This window comes from Bufo bufo, chromosome 1 (assembly GCF_905171765.1).
Source record: "Bufo bufo chromosome 1, aBufBuf1.1, whole genome shotgun sequence".
Taxonomy (NCBI): Eukaryota; Metazoa; Chordata; class Amphibia; order Anura; family Bufonidae; genus Bufo; species Bufo bufo.
In genome coordinates this window covers 15,690,913-15,713,102 of record NC_053389.1, presented here as the reverse complement: position 1 = coordinate 15,713,102, position 22,190 = coordinate 15,690,913, and the positions used below count along the sequence as shown (strand labels likewise).

At 44.8% G+C, this 22,190-nt stretch overlaps 1 protein-coding gene across 1 annotated transcript in view; it reads left to right on the top strand.

Moving 5' to 3' along the window:
* The window catches only part of LOC120991856 (sialic acid-binding Ig-like lectin 12), a 999,480-nt gene that overhangs the window by 926,830 nt on the left and 50,460 nt on the right, over positions 1-22,190 (top strand). Inside the window, exon 5 of the mRNA XM_040420617.1 lies at positions 11,343-11,372. Coding sequence (XP_040276551.1) covers positions 11,343-11,372 — 30 coding nt within the window. The remainder of the gene's footprint in view (positions 1-11,342; positions 11,373-22,190) is intronic.

The following is a 22,190-nucleotide window of genomic DNA, read 5'->3' as shown; positions in this document are numbered from 1 at the left end:
AGAATAAATCAAGGCAACTGGACTTACTGTAGATTTCTTGAAAACGTTTCTCTTGTTCTTTCAACGAGCTTTCTTAATTCTTAGGGACTGTACAAGAATTCTCTGGGAATAAATATGTAACTGAATCAACATCTGGTAATTATACCCAGCATGGGTTCAGAGGTCATTATAGCCAGCATGGGGTCAAAGGTGTTGATTCCATGATCCTAATTGGAGTCAGTAGGTGATAATGACCTCTCAGAAAAAAGGTGTCAAGACAGCATTGTATGTGGCAGACAAGCCTGGCTTCTCAATTTTTACGTAGATGGCCTCCTTCACACCTCGTTTGTACCAATCTGCCTCCTTATCCAAAACACGTACTTGACTGTCTTCAAAGGTGTGACCTGTTTCTTTTAGATGTAAGTATGGCTCAGCATAGAAGAGCCAAAACCTCTGGTTAAGATTCAGCTTTGTACTTACATTTAAAAGAAACAGGTCCTTTGAAGACAGTCAAGTAAGTGCTTTGGATAAGGAGGCCGATTGGTACAAATGAGGTGTGAAGGAGGCCATCTACGTAAAAATGGAGAAGCCAAGCTTGAATAGAGGCTGGGGGGGGTTAAACATCTATTGTCTGCCACATATAATGCTGTCTTGACACCTTTTTCAGGGAGGTCATTATCACCTACTGACTCCAATTAGGATAATGGAATCAACACCTTTGACCCCATGCTGGGTATAATGACCTCTGACCCCATGCTTGGTATAATTACCAGATGTTGATTCAGTTACATATTTATTCCCAGAGAATTCTTGTACAGTCACTCAGAATTGAGAAAGCTCATTGGAAGAACGAGTGAAACGTTTTCAAGAAATCTACAGTAAGTCCAGTTGCCTTGATTTATTCTTTACAGATAAATGTTTCAGTAAGTTTTTTGCAACTTGCTGTTTACTAACAATGAGCTTAACAGCAAAATTCACAACAGGCGTTTGATCCATGAATCACCCAATACATTTCCTGGTTCAATTAGAATTGGTAGTTAAATAGTCCTCCTCATCATGCTGTTCACATTTTGACATCATGAGACCAAGACAACAACTAACAATTGATCAACAGTACCTCACCGTTGCTAGGCTTCAAGCAGGATATTCTCAGGCAGAAGTAGCCACTGAGCTTAGAGTGTCATAGAGTGTCATCAGCAAGTTGCAACAGAGATACAAATAGACTGGAAAAGTCACAGAAAGGCATAGAAGTGGAGGTCCGTTGGCCACATTCCACACTGATGACCGCTTCATTGTGTACAATGCCCTGTGGAATCAGATGGTAAATGCCACACAACTCCAGGCACATTTAAGGGGGTGAGAGGCACCCAAGTGTCAGGTCAGATGATTTAAAACCATTTACATCAGCGTGGTCTGAGCGCTAGACGACCTGCAAGGGTACCTGACCACACCACCAGGCACAGGCGTCATAGTCTTGCATGGGCCAGGGAGCATCTACGCTGGACGAGAGACCAGTGGGCCTCAATGCTGTTCACTGATGAAAGTCGATTCACTCTAGCAGAAATTATGGCTGCCAATGTTCCTGGAGACGTCAAGGAGAGTGCTATGCATCAGCCACTGTTGTCTGGTGTTATAGTGTGGACAGGTGTGTCTATTCAATACAGAACTGCCCTACACTGTGTGAATGGTACAGTGACAAGCCCATACCACTTGAATAACATCATTATTCTAGTCATTGTGCCTCTGCATAAATTGTTTGAGATGAGGAAATCACCATTGCATGCTTTTACTTAAATGTCCTACTTTCAGAATATAATATTACTGTAGTGTGAACTTTTTACGTTTTACATAAATTTCACCCGAAAGCCAAATATCCCTAACTTTATGTGAGTAGTCTATGTGACTTGACTGTCATTCTGATGCACAGTAACTGTTCCACTACCAGAAAAGACTAACTATGCATATTGCTGCACTACACAGTGATGTACACCAGGAGAGATTCTGCCTTAAGTTTAACTGCAGGGGGGGATAGACCTGATTTAACGCACTTTGTCACAAATAATTCAGACCGAAGCAATTTTTGGGGAAAAAGTCGGCAAAGCAACCAAATCTAATTTGTGAAAACTTTGCACATCTCTAAATACCACCCTACACTGACAGCATAGAGACATCACTATGATTGCACCCAGCATTTGATCAGGTGGCCTGTCTGCAACTCTTCAGTGTCCTGGGGTAGGATAAGCAGTTTTTAATTGCACCTCTGGTTAGTTCCTGGTCTGGAGAGCCCTTGTCTCTAGTAGGGATGAGCGAATCCGAACTGTATAGTTCGGGTTCGTACCGAATTTTGGGGTGTCCGTGACACGGACCCGAACATTTTCGTAAAAGTCCGTGTTCGGGTTCGGTGTTCGGCGCTTTCTTGGCGCTTTTTGAAAGGCTGCAAAGCAGCCAATCAACAAGAGTCATACTACTTGGCCCAAGAGGCCATCACAGCCATGCCTACTATTGGCATGGCTGTGATTGGCCAGTGCACCATGTGACCCAGCCTCTATTTAAGCTGGAGTCACGTAGCGCCGCACGTCACTCTGCTATGATCAGTATAGGGAGAGGTTGCAGCTGCGACGTTAGGGCGAGATTAGGCAGATTAACTCCTCCAAAAGACTTGATTCTGTGATCGATCTGCAGCTGTGGATCATTGAAGTGCTATTATTGACTTGCTCACTTTTTTGAGGCTGCCCAGAGCGTTTTTAGATCACTTTTTTTCTGGGGTGATCGGCGGCCATTTTGTGACTTGTGGTGCGCCAGCACGAGCTATCACCAAGTGTATTTAACCATCGATAGTGTGGTTATTTTGTGCTATATCCTACATCAGCTGCAGGCTGAGCCTGTGTCACCGAAGTGCATTTAACCATCAACAGTCTGATTATTTTTTGGCCATATACTACATCAGCTGCAGGCTGAGCCTGTGTCACCCAAGTGTATTTAACCATCGATTGTGTGGTTATTTTGTGCTATATCCTACATCAGCTGCAGGCTGAGCCTGTGTCACCCAAGTGCATTTAACCATCAACAGTCTGATTATTTTTTGGCCATATACTACATCTGGTGCAGGCTGAGCCTGTGTCACCCAAGTGCATTTTACCATCAACAGTGTGGTTATTTTTTGGCCATATATTACATCAGGGGCAAGTTGTCACCCAGCGCCTAAAAAATAGACCTGACATTTCTATTCAACCAAATCTGCACAGTTTTAGCTGGTCAAGTTATTTGTAGTGACCGTAAAAGCAGACTTGTTGTTCTAGGTTGAAAAAGCATTCCCAAATTTGCCATTCTGAAAATAACTAGTTTGTGGTATTTGAGGCCTACTTGAAATCTATCCCAAAAAGAAAATCTTACATTGAAGGTATTGATAGTGTGATTCAGAAAAACCTAAGACACACGCTAGCGTGCTGATAGAAGTGTCATTCTGTGATTAAACCTATAACTGTCACACAGCGCAAAAAAAAAAACAGGTCTCACATCTCTATTCAACCAAATCTGCACAGTTTTAGCTGGTCAAGTTATTTGTAGTGACCGTAAAAGCAGACTTTTTGTTCTGGGTTGAAAAGCATTCCCAAATTTGCCATTCTGAAAATAACTAGTTTGTGGTATTTGAGGCCTACTTGAAATCTATCCCAAAAAGAAAATCTTACATTGAAGGTATTGATAGTGTGATTCAGAAAAACCTAAGACACACGCTAGCGTGCTGATAGAAGTGTCATTCTGTGATTAAACCTATAACTGTCACACAGCGCAAAAAAAAACAGGTCTCACATCGCTATTCAACCAAATCTGCACAGTTTTAGCTGGTCAAGTTATTTGTAGTGACCGTAAAAGCAGACTTTTTGTTCTGGGTTGAAAAAGCATTCCCAAATTTGCCATTCTAAAAATAACTAGTTTGTGGTATTTGAGGCCTACTTGAAATCTATCCCAAAAAGAAAATCTTACATTGAAGGTATTGAAAGTGTGATTCAGAAAAACCTAAGACACACGCTAGCGTGCTGATAGAAGTGTCATTCTGTGATTAAACCTATAACTGTCACACAGCGCAAAAAAAAAACAGGTCTCACATCTCTATTCAACCAAATCTGCACAGTTTTAGCTGGTCAAGTTATTTGTAGTGACCGTAAAAGCAGACTTTTTGTTCTGGGTTGAAAAAGCATTCCCAAATTTGCCATTCTGAAAATAACTAGTTTGTGGTATTTGAGGCCTACTTGAAATCTATCCCAAAAAGAAAATCTTACATTGAAGGTATTGATAGTGTGATTCAGAAAAACCTAAGACACACGCTAGCGTGCTGATAGAAGTGTCATTCTGTGATTAAACCTATAACTGTCACACAGCGCAAAAAAAAACAGGTCTCACATCTCTATTCAACCAAATCTGCACAGTTTTAGCTGGTCAAGTTATTTGTAGTGACCGTAAAAGCAGACTTTTTGTTCTGGGTTGAAAAAGCATTCCCAAATTTGCCATTCTCAAAATTACTAGTTTGTGGTATTTGAGGCCTACTTGAAATCTATCCCAAAAAGAAAATCTTACATTGAAGGTATTGATAGTGTGATTCAGAAAAACCTAAGACACACGCTAGCGTGCTGATAGAAGTGTCATTCTGTGATTAAACCTATAACTGTCACACAGCGCAAAAAAAACAGGTCTCACATCTCTATTCAACCAAATCTGCACAGTTTTAGCTGGTCAAGTTATTTGTAGTGACCGTAAAAGCAGACTTTTTGTTCTGGGTTGAAAAAGCATTCCCAAATTTGCCATTCTCAAAATTGTTGTGAACGGGAACAATGAGGAAAACATCTAATAAGGGACGCGGACGTGGACATGGTCGTGGTGGTGTTAGTGGACCCTCTGGTGCTGGGAGAGGACGTGGCCGTTTTGCCACAGCCACACGTCCTAGTGAACCAACTACCTCAGGTCCCAGTAGCCATCAGAATTTACAGCGATATTTGGTGGGGCCCAATGCCGTTCTAAGGATGGTAAGGCCTGAGCAGGTGCAGGCATTAGTCAATTGGGTGGCCGACAGTGGATCCAGCACGTTCACATTATCTCCCACCCAGTCTTCTGCAGAAAGCGCACAGATGGCGCATGTAAACCAAGCTCATCGGTCTGTCACATCACCCCCATGCATATCAGGGAAACTGTCTGAGCCTCAAGTTATGCAGCAGTCTCTTATGCTGTTTGAAGACTCTGCTGCCAGGGTTTCCCAAGGGCATCCACCTAGCCCTTCCCCAGGGGTGGAAGAGATAGAATGCACTAACGCACAACCACTTATTTTTCCTGATGATGAGGACATGGGAATACCACCTCAGCACGTCTCTGATGATGACGAAACACAGGTGCCAACTGCTGCGTCTTTCTGCAGTGTGCAGACTGAACAGGAGGTCAGGGGTCAAGACTGGGTGGAAGACGATGCAGGGGACGATGAGGTCCTAGACCCCACATGGAATGAAGGTCGTGCCACTGACTTTCACAGTTCGGAGGAAGAGGCAGTGGTGAGACCGAGCCAACAGCGTAGCAAAAGAGGGAGCAGTGGGCAAAATCAGAACACCCGCCGCCAAGAGACTTCGCCTGCTACTGACCGCCGCCATCTGGGACCGAGCACCCCAAAGGCAGCTTCAAGGAGTTCCCTGGCATGGCACTTCTTCAAACAATGTGCTGACGACAAGACCCGAGTGGTTTGCACGCTGTGCCATCAGAGCCTGAAGCGAGGCATTAACGTTCTGAACCTTAGCACAACCTGCATGACCAGGCACCTGCATGCAAAGCATGAACTGCAGTGGAGTAAACACCTTAAAAACAAGGAAGTCACTCAGGCTCCCCCTGCTGCCTCTTCTGCTGCTGCCGCCTCGGCCTCTTCTGCTGCTGCCTCGGCCTCTTCTGCTGCTGCTGCCGCCGCCTCGGCCTCTTCCTCTGCCTCTGGAGGAACGTTGGCACCTGCCGCCCAGCAAACATGGGATGTACCACCAACACCACCACCTACATCACCAAGCATCTCAACCATGTCACACGGCAGCGTTCAGCTCTCCATCTCACAAACATTTGAGAGAAAGCGTAAATTCCCACCTAGCCACCCTCGATCCCTGGCCCTGAATGCCAGCATTTCTAAACTACTGGCCTATGAAATGCTGTCATTTAGGCTGGTGGACACACACAGCTTCAAACAGCTCATGTCACTTGCTGTCCCACAGTATGTTGTTCCCAGCCGCCACTACTTCTTCAAGAGAGCCGTGCCTTCCCTGCACAACCAAGTGTCCGATAAAATCAAGTGTGCACTGCGCAACGCCATCTGTGGCAAGGTCCACCTAACCACAGATACGTGGACCAGTAAGCACGGCCAGGGACGCTATATCTCCCTAACTGCACACTGGGTAAATGTAGTGGCGGCTGGGCCCCAGGCGGAGAGCTGTTTGGCGCACGTCCTTCCACCGCCAAGGATCGCAGGGCAACATTCTTTGCCTCCTGTCTCCTCCTCCTCCTACTCAGCTTCCTCCTCCTCTTTTTCCACCTGCTCATCCAGTCAGCCACACACCTTCACCACCAACTTCAGCACAGCCCGGGGTTAACGTCAGCAGGCCATTCTGAAACTCATATGTTTGGGGGACAGGCCCCACACCGCACAGGAGTTGTGGCGGGGTATAGAACAACAGACCGACGAGTGGTTGCTGCCGGTGAGCCTCAAGCCCGGCCTGGTGGTGTGCGATAATGGGCGAAATCTCGTTGCAGCTCTGGGACTAGCCGGTTTGACGCACATCCCTTGCCTGGCGCATGTGCTGAATTTGGTGGTGCAGAAGTTCATTCGCAACTACCCCGACATGTCAGAGCTGCTGCATAAAGTGCGGGCCGTCTGTTCGCGCTTCCAGCGTTCACACCCTGCCGCTGCTCGCCTGTCTGCGCTACAGCGTAACTTCGGCCTTCCCGCTCACCGCCTCATATGCGACGTACCCACCAGGTGGAACTCCACCTTGCATATGCTGGACAGACTGTGCGAGCAGCAGCAGGCCATAGTGGAGTTTCAGCTGCAGCACGCACGGGTCAGTCGCACTGCGGATCAGACACACTTCACCACCAATGACTGGGCCTCCATGCGAGACCTGTGTGCCCTGTTGCGCTGTTTCGAGTACTCCACCAACATGGCCAGTGGCGATGACGCCGTTATCAGCGTTACAATACCACTTCTATGTCTCCTTGAGAAAACACTTAGGGCGATGATGGAAGAGGAGGTGGCCCAGGAGGAAGAGGAGGAAGAGGGGTCATTTTTAGCACTTTCAGGCCAGTCTCTTCAAAGTGACTCAGAGGGAGGTTTTTTGCAACACCAGAGGCCAGGTACAAATGTGGCCAGACAGGGCCCACTACTGGAGGACGAGGAGGACGAGGATGAGGAGGAGGTGGAGGAGGATGAGGATGAAGCATGTTCACAGCGGGGTGGCACCCAAAGCAGCTCGGGCCCATCACTGGTGCGTGGCTGGGGGGAAACACAGGACGATGACGATACGCCTCCCACAGAGGACAGCTTGTCCTTACCTCTGGGCAGCCTGGCACACATGAGCGACTACATGCTGCAGTGCCTGCGCAACGACAGCAGAGTTGCCCACATTTTAACGTGTGCGGACTACTGGGTTGCCACCTTGCTGGATCCCCGGTACAAAGACAATGTGCCCACCTTACTTCCTACACTGGAGCGTGATAGGAAGATGCGCGAGTACAAACGCACGTTGGTAGACGCGCTAATGAGAGCATTCCCAAATGTCACAGGGGAACAAGTGGAAGCCCAAGGCGAAGGCAGAGGAGGAGCAAGAGGTCGCCAACGCAGCTGTGTCACGGCCAGCTCCTCTGAGGGCAGGGTTAGCATGGCAGAGATGTGGAAAAGTTTTGTCACCACGCCACAGCTAAGTGCACCACCACCTGATACGGAACGTGTTAGCAGGAGGCAACATTTCACTAACATGGTGGAACAGTACCTGTGCACACCCCTCCACGTACTGACTGATGGTTCGGCCCCATTCAACTTCTGGGTCTCCAAATTGTCCACGTGGCCAGAGCTAGCCTTTTATGCCTTGGAGGTGCTGGCCTGCCCGGCGGCCAGCGTTTTGTCTGAACGTGTATTCAGCACGGCAGGGGGCGTCATTACAGACAAACGCAGCCGCCTGTCTACAGCCAATGTGGACAAGCTGACGTTCATAAAAATGAACCAGGCATGGATCCCACAGGACCTGTCCATCCCTTGTGCAGATTAGATATTAACTACCTCCCCTTAACAATATATTATTCTACTCCAGGGCACTTCCTCATTCAATACTATTTTTAATTTCATTTTACCATTATATTGCGGGGCAACCCAAAGTTGAATGAACCTCTCCTCTGTCTGGGTGCCGGGGCCTAAATGTGTGACAGTGGCCTGTTCCAGTGGTGGGTGACGTGAAGCCTGATTCTCTGCTATGACATGAAGACAGATTCTGTGCTGACATAAGGCCAGATTCTCTGTTACGGGACCTCTCTCCTCTGCCTGGGTACCTGGGCCTAAATGTGTGACAGTGGCCTGTTCCAGTGGTGGGTGACGTGAAGCCTGATTCTCTGCTATGACATGAATACAGATTCTGCGCTGACATAAGGCCAGATTCTCTGTTACGGGACCGCTCTCCTCTGTCTGGGTGCCGGGGCCTAAATGTGTGACAGTGGCTTGTTCCAGTGGTGGGTGACGTGAAGCCTGATTCTCTGCTATGACATGAAGACAGATTCTGTGCTGACATAAGGCCAGATTCTCTGTTACGCGACCTCTCTCCTCTGCCTGGGTGCCTGGGCCTAAATGTGTGACAGTGGCCTGTTCCAGTGGTGGGTGACGTGAAGCCTGATTCTCTGCTATGACATGAAGACTGATTCTGCGCTGACATAAGGCCAGATTTGCTGTTACGGGACCTCTCTCCTCTGCCTGGGTACCTGGGCCTAAATGTGTGACAGTGGCCTGTTCCAGTGGTGGGTGACGTGAAGCTTGATTCTCTGCTATGACATGAATACAGATTCTATGCTGACATAAGGCCAGATTCACTGTTACAGGACCTCTCTCCTCTGTCTTGGTGCCGGGGCCTAAATGTGTGACAGTGGCCTGTTCCAGTGGTGGGTGAGGTGAAGCCTGATTCTCTGCTATGACATGAAGACAGATTCTGCGCTGACATAAGGCCAGATTCTCTCTTACGGGACCTCTCTCCTCTGCCTGGGTGCCTGGGCCTAAATGTGTGACAGTGGCCTGTTCCAGTGGTGGGTGACGTGAAGCCTGATTCTCTGCTATGACATGAATACAGATTCTGCGCTGACATAAGGCCAGATTCTCTGTTACGGGACCGCTCTCCTCTGTCTGGGTGCCGGGGCCTAAATGTGTGACAGTGGCCTGTTCCAGTGGTGGGTGACGTGAAGCCTGATTCTCTGCTATGACATGAAGACAGATTCTGCGCTGACATAAGGCCAGATTCTCTGTTACGGGACCTCTCTCCTCTGCCTGGGTACCTGGGCCTAAATGTGTGACAGTGGCCTGTTCCAGTGGTGGGTGACGTGAAGCCTGATTCTCTGCTATGACATGAATACAGATTCTGCGCTGACATATGGCCAGATTCTCTGTTACGGGACCTCTCTCCTCTGCCTGTGTGCCTGGGCCTAAATGTGTGACAGTGGCCTGTTCCAGTGGTGGGTGACGTGAAGCCTGATTCTCTGCTATGACATGAAGACAGATTCTGTGCTGACATAAGGCCAGATTCTCTGTTACGGGACCTCTCTCCTCTGTCTGGGTGCCGGGGCCTAAATATGTGACAGTGGCTTGTTCCAGTGGTGGGTGACGTGAAGCCTGATTCTCTGCTATGACATGAAGACAGATTCTGTGCTGACATAAGGCCAGATTCTCTGTTACGGGACCTCTCTCCTCTGCCTGGGTGCCTGGGCCTAAATGTGTGACAGTGGCCTGTTCCAGTGGTGGGTGACGTGAAGTCTGATTCTCTGCTATGACATGAAGACAGATTCTGTGTTGACATAAGGCCAGATTCTCTGTTACGGGACCTCTCTCCTCTGTCTTGGTGCCTGGGCCTAAATGTGTGACAGTGGCCTGTTCCAGTGGTGGGTGACGTGAAGCCTGATTCTCTGCTATGACATGAAGACAGATTCTGCGCTGACATAAGGCCAGATTCTCTGTTACGGGACCTCTCTCCTCTGCCTGGGTGCCTGGGCCTAAATGTGTGACAGTGGCCTGTTCCAGTGGTGGGTGACGTGAAGCCTGATTCTCTGCTATGACATGAAGACAGATTCTGTGCTGACATAAGGCCAGATTCTCTCTTACGGGACCTCTCTCCTCTGTCTGGGTGCCTGGGCCTAAATGTGTGACAGTGGCCTGTTCCAGTGGTGGGTGACGTGAAGCCTGATTCTCTGCTATGACATGAATACAGATTCTGCGCTGACATAAGGCCAGATTCTCTGTTACGGGACCGCTCTCCTCTGTCTGGGTGCCTGGGCCTAAATATGTGACAGTGGCCTGTTCCAGTGGTGGGTGACGTGAAGCCTGATTCTCTGCTATGACATGAAGACAGATTCTGCGCTGACATAAGGCCAGATTCTCTGTTACGGGACCGCTCTCCTCTGTCTGGGTGCCGGGGCCTAAATGTGTGACAGTGGCCTGTTCCAGTGGTGGGTGACGTGAAGCCTGATTCTCTGCTATGACATGAAGACAGATTCTGTGCTGACATGAAGCCAGATTCTCTTCTATGGCATGAAGAGACTGATTCTCTGCTGACATGAAGCCAGATTCTTTGCTATGGCATGAAGAGACTGATTCTCTGCTGACGTGAAACCAGATTCTCTGCTATGGGACCTCTGTCCAATTGATATTGGGTCATTTTTTTATTTTTATTTTAATTTTAATTCATTTCCCTATCCACATTTGTTTGCAGGGGATTTACCTACATGTTGCTGCCTTTTGCAGCCCTCTAGCTCTTTCCTGGGCTGTTTTACAGCCTTTTTAGTGCCGAAAAGTTCGGGTCCCCATTGACTTCAATGGGGTTCGGGTTCGGGACGAAGTACGGATCGGGTTCGGATCCCGAATCCGAACATTTCCGGGAAGTTCGGCCGAACTTCTCGAACCCGAACATCCAGGTGTTCGCTCAACTCTAGTCTCTAGTGGTGAAGCTGTTGCCCAGGACATGAGATGTGTAACAATGTTACAGTGTGAGTAATCTGATCGTTCCACTGACATATATTGTATAGAGAGCAGCAGATTGTGTCAGACAAAAAAAAAATACACTTTATAGACATCTTAAATATATTTTTAATTTCTTTTTTTCCAGATTCCCCATCTATGAAAATCACCATGGAAGGTAATAATAATAGAACGTTAGGTCTAAAAATGTCCAATATAGAAACAGGAATATAAGAAGAAACAATGGGGCAGATTTACTAAAGCTGTGTAACATATAGTCAACATAAAAGGGAACAGTAAACAGGAAGATGTGAAGATAGATAGAATGATAGATATTAAATAGATAGATATATTAGATAGATTTAAAGACAGAAACATGCAATGCAACAATTAACTGCAATATAGAGTACAAAATTGCATAATAATAACAAGTGCTACACTATAAGTGCGAGATACTTGGCAAATCGTTTTGTACAAAATTATTTGAGCCCGTCTGCCGGGCGTCAAGGCGATCTCTGTTAGACGGGTTCCTACGCTAAATTCTACCTGTTAGGCGCCATGACGGCTACCATACACTTCAGGGAGTGAGGTTCCACATACCTACGATAATTTTACCTGTTAGGTGCCATGACGGCTACCATACACTTCAGGGAGTGTAGGTTACACAGCAGGCCCTCTCTACGACATCACCGGCGCCAAATGGCTACCAAGGACTGCAGTGAGAGTCCACAAACTATCCCACTCCTGGTGCCATGGCTTCAGTGAGTGAAGGGGAGCAGGCCTGACTATGTACTAACACTAATTAAAATCAGCCTATAGGGCAGACAGGGTGGTAAAGACTCTTTACCTGAAGTGTATGGTAGCCGTCATGGCACCTAACAGGTAAAATTATCGTAGGTATGTGAAACCTCACTCCCTGAAGTGTATGGTAGCCGTCATGGCGCCTAACAGGTAGAATTTAGCGTAGGAACCCGTCTAACAGAGATCGCCTTGACGCTCGGCAGACGGGCTCAAATAATTTTGTACAAAACGATTTGCCAAGTATCTCGCACTTATAGTGTAGCACTTGTTATTATTATGCAATTTTGTACTCTATAATGCAGTTAATTGTCGCATTGCAGGTTTCTGTCTTTAAATGTTGTTCCTTGCCATAGCAATGTGCTTCTGCGGTTTTGTATGTGCTGACTGACCCCCTTTTTTTAATTTTTTTTTATATTAGATAGATTGTAAGCTCTTGCGGGCAGGGTCCTCTACCCCTCTGTAGCAGTCTGTTAATAGTTTCTTGTTTATTGTATTTTTATATTTGTGTAACCTCGGATAGATGTACAGCACCAGGGAGTTACTGGCACTTTAAAATAAGTAAATAATATAATAATAATAATAATATTAATAATAATAACAATAATAGATAGATAGATATGGATGTAGCAGAGTTAAAAGTCACAGTCATAATGTAGATAGGAGATAGATAGATAGATAGATAGATAGATAGATAGATAGATAGATAGATAGATAGATAGATAGATAGATTCCATCTATGATTTCATACCTTGCTCTCTTAGGTGCTGATACTGATGATATCACCGCTGTAAATGTGACGGGCGGGGATTCTACACTCAGCAACATTACCCTGAGTCATGCTGGGAGATATCGGTGCTCTGCAGAGAATGAACATGGGGCCGCACACAGGACGGTAGAAATCATATATCACAGTAAGTATAAAGCATCCCTATTACACATATAATACGCTATCCGTTCATTTATCTGCTCCTTTCTGTAGTAATTCTCGAGGTCAGATACATTCTACATTCACGATCTGTGCCACTTTTCAATGTAGTCTATGTTTAGAGCAGTAAATAAGATTAGACCTGGATTATGGTACGTTTACCATCTGTGAAATACTTAAAATATAACAGAAAAGTCGCCAAAAAAGTTGCATCTTCTGCCAAGCAGTCCTTGATGTATTTTTTAAGCTGTCATACAACAATACGGTTAACCAGATGTAAAAGTAACATGAAAACGATCTTAGATGATAAATGACCCCCCAGTATCTTTCTGGTGAAATCCTGGCCTCTAATCCTGAGAAATGCTTCTTCCCTTATGTCCTACCAGCAGCACAGATGGGGTTAACCACCCCCCATGGACTGGTAGGACCGGCGGAATTTTAATTAGCCCAAGTAATAATTAAACACTTAAACCTCCCCTATGAAGGAAGGAATCACCTCCAGCCCATTGTGTTTTTTTCTGTCCTCCGGACAGGTGGGCTGTGCGGTGATTCCCCCTCTCTTAGGGGGGAATCTTTTTTTCATGTTATCTGCGGGCTTTGCCTCCGCTTTTACTACTATTGCTTGTCCGGCAGCTTACCTGCTGCCGGCGCTGCTCAGCGGTGCTTCGCAGCGGTGCTTCGCTGCGGTGCTTCGCTGCGGTGCTTCGCTGCGGTGCTTCACTGCGGTGCTTCGCTGTGGTGCGTTTTTCGGCGGCCGCTGGTCCTTTTCCTTGCGGCCGCTGGGCGCCACCATCTTCCGAATCTGACGTCACTTCCGGAATTTTTTCCTTGCGACGCGATTTTGCGTCATTATTGCGATTTTTTTATATATAATCTGCGATTTTCCCTCCGGTTGGAGGTTTTATTGTATTCCTTCCTGGGGGGAAACCTTTTTATTTACTGTTATGTATTTTCTCCTCTGGGGGCGGGGACTCGGCTCTGAGCCCACTCCCTCCCCTATTTAAGAAAACTTGTTTTTTCTTCTTGCTGTGACTTCGGCCAAGAGGGTCTCTGAGCTTCAAGCTCTATCAGCGCACGAGCCCTATACCATTTTTTTGCAAGACCGGGTCCTTTTAAGATTTCTCCCGTACTTTAGACCTAAGGTTCCTTCTTTCCAGAATATCAACCAGGTGATATCCCTCCCGGTTCTTTCTAGACCTTCTACCTCCTCCGAGGAACCTGCTATACATCCTTGGATGTCTTGAGATGCCTCCTGATCTATGTGGATAGATCAAGGAGTTCAGGAAAGATGAAAATCTTCTAATCCTGTTTGCCGGTAAGTTTAAAGGCTGTAAGGCGTTTAAACCATCCATCAGTCGATGGATTAAGGAGGCTAATGGGGAATCCTTTTGTTTCCCAATCTCTAGACCCTCCGGGGTTTGTAAAAGCCCATTCTACGAGGGCTGTAGCTACTTCTTTTGCCGAGAGGAGTCTTCTTCCGCTCGACATGATTTGTAAATCTGCCTCCTGGAGCTCTGAATCAACATTCATCTCCTATTATAGACTAGATGCCAGATTAGCTGAGTACTCGGCCTTTGGGCAGACTATTCTTAGTTCTGCCAGGCATGATGGCCCTCCCTAGGGGTTCTTCTTGCTATCTCCCCATCTGTGCTGCTGGTAGGACGTAAGGGAATCGTTAATTTCTAACGATAATTTGTTTTCCCTTAGTCCTAACAGCAGCACACAAATTTCCCACCCTAGTAAGACTAGTTTTTTCTTGCTATAACACAATGGGCTGGAGGTGATTCCCTCCTTTATAGGGGAGGTTTAAGTGTTTAATTATTACTTGGGCTCATTAAAATTCCGCCGGTCCTACCAGTCCATGGGGGGTGGTTAACCCCATCTGTGCTGCTGTTAGGACTAAGGGAAAACAAATTATCGTTAGAAATTAACGATTCTTTTTTTAATTTTTTATATTTATTTTTTTAAATAATGTTTTTGCTAGTTCAAGGGTGGGAAGGCGCCGTTCAGTGCACCCTGCACCCCCAGAATCATCACTACTCGGTCTGAAATGTCAGGGGCTGTCAGGCAAACAAAAGCGGGAGGATTGGGCGGTGTTACTGGAGGAATAATGCTGCACCAAATGGAACACCACTGCCTATGGTGCACCGAAAAACATATTGCATAAAAGTATAAAAATCATTTATCAGGATCAGATGAACAGAATTTCACTAGAAAGGTAAAGTTATGTTTTGGAGCTCCTACTGTACATGGCAGTATGCTTACTCTGAGACCCATTTTAGAGGTGACAGACTTGCTTTGGAGGTGCGTGAATTTCTTGAAATCTGTAGTGGGTCTGCTGCCTCTAGCAGTAATCTGATCGTCCCACTGATATATGTTATACAGAGAGCAGCAGATTGTGTCAGACAAATAAAAAATACACTTTATAGACATCTTACATATATTTTTCACATTTTTTTTCCAGATTCCCCATCTATGAAAATCACCATGGAAGGTAATAATAATAGAACGTTAGGTCAAAAAATGTACAATATAGAAACAGGAATATAAGAAGAAACAATGGGGGAGATTTACTAAAGCTGTGTAACATAAAAGGGAACAGTAAACAGGAAGATGTGAAGATAGATAGAATTATAGATATAAAAACGATAGATATATTAGATAGATTGTAACCTCTACCCCTCTGTACCAGTCTGTTAATAGTTTCATGAACCTTTTTTTTTTTTTTATAACTTACTTGTGAGTTGCGCCGCAGTGCCGCCGGCCGCCCGCCCCAGCCTGCGTGTGCGCTGTGGGCCCTCACTCACAGATGCAGCACGGCAACACGGTCACGGGGTCAGGCCAGGAGGGTGTGACTGGCGAGTGGCGCGGTGGGCGGCAGCAGGGACTGGAGCTGACTGTATCTGTAAGTCTGATTCACACACAGCCAGATTGCCGTAGCAGCAGGACAGGTGGGTAGGTGATCGCTGGTGAGCGCACTAGCACCAGAGTGCACGGCATAAATGTGTTTAAATAAAATTATTACACAAACAACAATCATAAATAGAGGGGGGGTGGTGACCGTGACATGATGGGAGGGGGGACAATGTTTGTAGTCTGTGACATGGGGATGGGGCCAGGGCTGGCCGGGGGGGGTGATGTGCCATGGGGGGGGGGAATGTGACACAATAGGGGGTAACAATGTGATCATGATGTGACGCGAAGCGGGTAATGTGACATGGATGTAGGGGGAGAAATGTGACATTGAGGGGGTGAAATGTGACAAGGAGTTTGAGAAATGTGACAGAGGGGATTATGTCAAAAGGAGGGGGAGAAATGTGACATGGGTGCATGATGGCTTACACGGGGGGCTGATGGATGGGGGCTGATGGCTGACATGGGGGCATGATGGCTGACATGGGGGCATGATGGCTGACATGGGGGCATGATGGCTGACATGGGGGCATGATGGCTGACATGGGGGTATGATCTGAGGCATTGGGGGTCTGATTGCTGGTCTGACCTGAGGTGTAAGGGAAAATATTTTTTTCTTATTATCCTCCTCTAAAACTCCTGCTTCTTAGAGGGCGAAAAAAAGGTCCTCAAACCAGCGATTGTCTGAAGCAGAGAGAAGATACCAGGACCACAGAGAGGAGAAGCCAGCTGCTGCAGACGGGACCAGGGCCAGGTGCGCTGCGAGGGGGGGGGGCGCCAAAATGTAGCTTTGCTTGTATTGCCAAAAATCCTTGCACTGGCCCTGCACAGACAGGATCCGTTGTGCGTCTCATTTTTTCATCCTTCTGACAGATCAGAGGAAGGGTCAAATAAATGATGATTTTAGCCAGGCCAAAAGGCAAAACAGTGGTCCAGTCATAAAGTGGGGAGGGTGGGAACAGCATGAGAAGTCCACAGAGTGGCCCTATGACATAGTAGTGAGGTGGAAGCAGCATGAGGAGACCACAGAGCGGCACAATGATAGATTCTGGAGTTGGCGGCAGCATCAGGAGGCCGCAAAGCAGCACAAAGATAGAGTCTGGAGGTGGCAGCAGCATGAGGAGACCACAGAGTGGCACAATGACAGTCTGGAGGTGGCAGCAGCATCAGGAGGCCGCAGAGTGGCACAAAGATAGAGTCTGGAGGTGGCAGCAGCATGAGGAGACCACAGAGTGGCACAATGACAGTCTGGAGGTGGCAGCAGCATCAGGAGGCTCTGCTTCAAAAATGAAATCATTGTGTAAAACTTACATAAATAAAAAAAAGTATACATATTATGTATCGCCGCGTCCTTATCGACCGGCTCTATAAAAATATCACATGACCTATCCCCTCAAATAAACACCGTAAAAAATTTAAAATAAAAACTTTGCTATATAAACCATTTTTTGTCACCTTACATCACAAAAAGTGTAATAGCAAGTGATCAAAAAGTCACACGCACCCCAAAATAGTGCCAATAAAACCATCATCTTATCCCGAAAAAATCATACCCTACCCAAGGTAATCGCCCAAAAACTGAAAAAATAATGGCTCTCAGACTATGGAAACACTAAAACATGATTTTTTTTGCTTCAAAAATGAAATCATTGTGTAAAACTTACATAAATAAAAAAAAAAGTATATTAGGTATCGTCGCATCCGTGACAACCTGGTCTATAAAAATATCATATGATCTAACCTTTCAAATGAATGTTGTAAAAAACAAAAAATAAAAACAGTGCCAAAACAGCTTTATCTTGTTATCTTGCCTCACAAAAAGTGTAATATAGAGCAACCAAAAATCATATGTACCCTAAATTAGTACCAACAATACTGCCACCCTATCCCATAGTTTCTAAAATGGGTCCACCTTTTTGGAGTTTCTACTCTAGGGGTGCATCAGGGGGGCTTCAAATGGGACATGGTGTAAAAAAAACCAGTACAGCAAAATCTGCCTTCCAAAAACTGTATGGCATTCCTTTCCTTCTGCTGTTTACGACCACATATGGGGTGTTTCTGTAAACTACACAATCAGGGCCATAAATATTGAGTTTTGTTTGGCTGTTAACCCTTGCTTTGTTACTGGGAAAAATGGATTAAAATTGAAAATTTGCCCAAAAATTTAATTCTGAAATTTCATCTTCATTTGCCAATAACTCTTATGGAACACCTAAATGGTTAACGACGTTTGTAAAATCTGTTTTGAATACCTTGAGGGGTTTAGTTTCTTAGATGGCATCACTTTTATCGAGTTTCTACTCTAGGGTTGCATCAGGGGGGCTTCAAATGGGACATGGTGTCATAAAAACCAGTCCAGCAAAACCTGCCTTCCAAAAACCGTATGGCATTCCTTTCCTTCTGCGCCCTGCCGTGTGCCCGTACAGCGGTTTACGACCACATATGGGGTGTTTCTGTAAACTACAGAATCAGGGCCATAAATATTGAGTTTGGTTTGGCTGTTAACCCTTGCTTTGTAACCGGAAAAAAAATATTAAAATGGAAAATCTGCCAAAAAAGTAACATTTTGAAATTGTGGAACACCTAAAGGGTTAACGATGTTTGTAAAATCTGTTTTGAATACCTTGAGGGGTGTAGTTTCTTAGATGGGGTCACTTTTTTGGAGTTTCTACTCTAGGGGTGCATCAGGGGGCTTCAAATGGGACATGGGTGTCAAAAAAAACAGTCCAGCAAAACCTGCCTTCCAAAAACCGTATGGCATTCCTTTCCTTCTGCGCCCTGCCGTGTGCCCGTACAGCAGTTTACAACCACATATGGGGTGTTTATGTAAACTACAGAATCAGGGCCATAAATATTGAGTTTGGTTTGGCTGTTAACCCTTGCTTTGTAACTGGAAAAAAATTATTAAAATGGAAAATCTGCCAAAAATGGGAAATTTTTAAATTGTATCTCTATTTTCCATAAATTCTTGTGGAATACCTAAAGGGTTAACGACGTTTATAAAAATCAGTTTTGAATATATTGAGGGTGAATATTCTTAGATGGGGTCACTTTTATGGAGTTTCTACTCTAGGGGTGCATCAGGGGGCTTTAAATGGGACATGGTGTAAAAAAAAACAGTCTAGCAAAACCTGCCTTCCAAAAACCGTATGGCATTCCTTTCCTTCTGTGCCCTGCCGTGTGCCCATACAGCAGTTTACGACCACATATGGGGTGTTTCTGTAAACTACAGAATCAGGGCCATAAATATTGAGTTTGGTTTGGCTGTTAACCCTTGCTTTGTATCTCTATTTTCCATTATTTTTTGTTGAACACCTAAAGGGTTAACAAAGTTTGTAAAATCAGTTTTGAATACCTTAAGGGGTGTAGTTTATAGAATGGGGTCATTTTTGGGTGGTTTCTATTATGTAAGGTCCCTAAATGTATTATTGTATTATTATGTATTTGTCTATTAAGTATGGTCCCTAAAAATTGGGTTTTTGAAAATTTCTTAAAAATTTCAAGATTTGCTTCTAAACTTCTAAGCCTTGTAACACCCCCCCAAAAAAAAATATCATTCCCAAAATGATCCAAACATGAAGACATATGGGGAATGTAAAGTAATAACTATTTTTGGAGGTATTACTATGTATTATAGAAGTAGAGAAATTGAAACTTGGAAATTTGCAATTTTAAAATTTTTTTTGGGAAATTTGGTATTTTTTGATAAATAAAAATGATTTTTTTTTTCTTCATTTTTCCAGTGTCATGAAGTACAATATGTGACGAATAAACAATCTCAGAATGGCCTGGATAAGTCAAAGCGTTTAAAAGTTATCAGCACTTAAAGTGACACTGGTCAGATTTGCAAAAAATGGCCTGGTCCTTAAGGTGAAATAGGGCTGAGTCCTTAAGGGGTTAAAACTAATCTTTATCATAAATATACTAAAGGGATGACCCCTAAAGCCATTTAAACCAAATAAAAAATATAAAACATAAAATATTAAACAGACTTTATCCAAACGATATCCCATATTAATTCTGCCTGTCTGTCTAAACAGACCTTTATGCCTGAGAAGAACCTCCCTCCTGCTGCTACACACACACTTCCTTCTCTTGGGTGGTGTTCACACTGGCAGAACAGATAGTCATATCAAACTCCAACAAAGATGTTTTTGAAAAAGATGCTACTTACTAGGTTTCATATAGTAGTTTGTTTTAACTCTTTAGACAAGTCTTGATGTCAAATTCTACATTAAACCCCTCAGGCTGCAAAGTCCCCATACGGTAAATCCATTCCACCTCTTTTTTGTTTATCTGCATAATCGGATCTTCTCCTCTACATTTTTTTCTTACTTTCTCCAAACTGACAAACTTCAGACCTAGTGGATTTTTATTATGTGTTTTCTTGAAGTGTGCTGATACGCTGTGTGTCTTTACACCTTTTTTAATGTTGCGTATGTGTTCCTGTACACTTGTTTTAAGTTTTCTCAAAGTTCTTCCAATATACTGGAGGCTACATGGGCACTCCAGCATATAGACCACTCCTATACAATCACACATTACCTCCCCCTATTCTAAAGCAAGTCCCCTTGGTCCTGGAGGTGACTTCCTCGATTCGGGGTTGTCTTTCTTCCCTCTTTCGGTTTTTACAAGCCGCGCAAACACTGCACCATGTGAACTGGTGTTTCTTTTTTTCTTTTGTACGGGTAAGTGGCTCTGTACCAGTTTGTCTTTAATGTTTGGAGCTTTTTTAAAGTTGACAATCAGTTTTTTGGAATCAGTCCCCCAAGTACCGGGTCATTTTTTTTAAATTGACCAATTCTTGCTTATAGCATTTTTCATCATACTCGCGTTATTACTAAACTGTGTGATAAAATAAAATTTAATTTCTATTTGATTTTTCTTCTTCCATAGGGACCGATTTGTTTTCCCCATATTTTTTATTCATTTTTTCTTTACTTTCTTTCAAAACCTTGTCACTGCACTCCTTCAGAAAACCTTTTTTATAGCCTCTTTCTAGAAACCTTTCTTCAATCAATGAACCCTGTTCATGATAATCCTGCAAGCAAATCAGTACAGTTACGATGTATTCTATTTAGTTGACCTTTGGGAATGTTCGTCAACCACGGTTTATGATGGCAGCTAGAGGTCTATATATAGGTATTTGTGTCTGTCGGTTTAAAATAAGTTTTGGTCTTGAAAATTCCCCCTTCCATAAAAATCACAAGGTCTAAGAAAATAACAGAAATTTCACTAATAGTCCCTGTAAAATAGAGGTTACAATCATTTTCATTAATGTACTTTAAAAAAATTATTCAGATCATCCGCATTCCCCCTCCAGATAAGGAGACAATTGTCTATATATCTTTTCCAAGATAATACACTGCGTGCAGAATTATTAGGCAAATGAGTATTTTGACCACATCATCCTCTTTATGCATGTTGTCTTACTCCAAGCTGTATAGGCTCGAAAGCCTACTACCAATTAAGCATATTAGGTGATGTGCATCTCTGTAATGAGAAGGGGTGTGGTCTAATGACATCAACACCCTATATTAGGTGTGCATAATTATTAGGCAACTTCCTTTCTATTGGCAAAATGGGTCAAAAGAAGGACTTGACAGGCTCAGAAAAGTCAAAAATAGTGAGATATCTTGCAGAGGGATGCAGCACTCTTAAAATTGCAAAGCTTCTGAAGCGTGATCATCGAACAATCAAGCGTTTCATTCAAAATAGTCAACAGGGTCGCAAGAAGCGTGTGGAAAAATCAAGGCGCAAAATAACTGCCCATGAACTGAGAAAAGTCAAGCGTGCAGCTGCCAAGATGCCACTTGCCACCAGTTTGGCCATATTTCAGAGCTGCAACATCACTGGAGTGCCCAAAAGCACAAGGTGTGCAATACTCAGAGACATGGCCAAGGTAAGAAAGGCTGAAAGACGACCACCACTGAACAAGACACACAAGCTGAAACGTCAAGACTGGGCCAAGAAATATCTCAAGACTGATTTTTCTAAGGTTTTATGGACTGATGAAATGAGAGTGAGTCTTGATGGGCCATATGGATGGGCCCATGGCTGGATTGGTAAAGGCCGGGCAGAGAGCTCCAGTCCGACTCAGACGCCAGCAAGTTGGAGGTGGAGTACTGGTTTGGGCTGGTATCATCAAAGATGAGCTTGTGGGGCCTTTTCGGGTTGAGGATGGAGTCAAGCTCAACTCCCAGTCCTACTGCCAGTTTCTGGAAGACACCTTCTTCAAGCAGTGGTACAGGAAGAAGTCTGCATCCTTCAAGAAAAACATGATTTTCATGCAGGACAATGCTCCATCACACGCGTCCAAGTACTCCACAGCGTGGCTGGCAAGAAAGGGTATAAAAA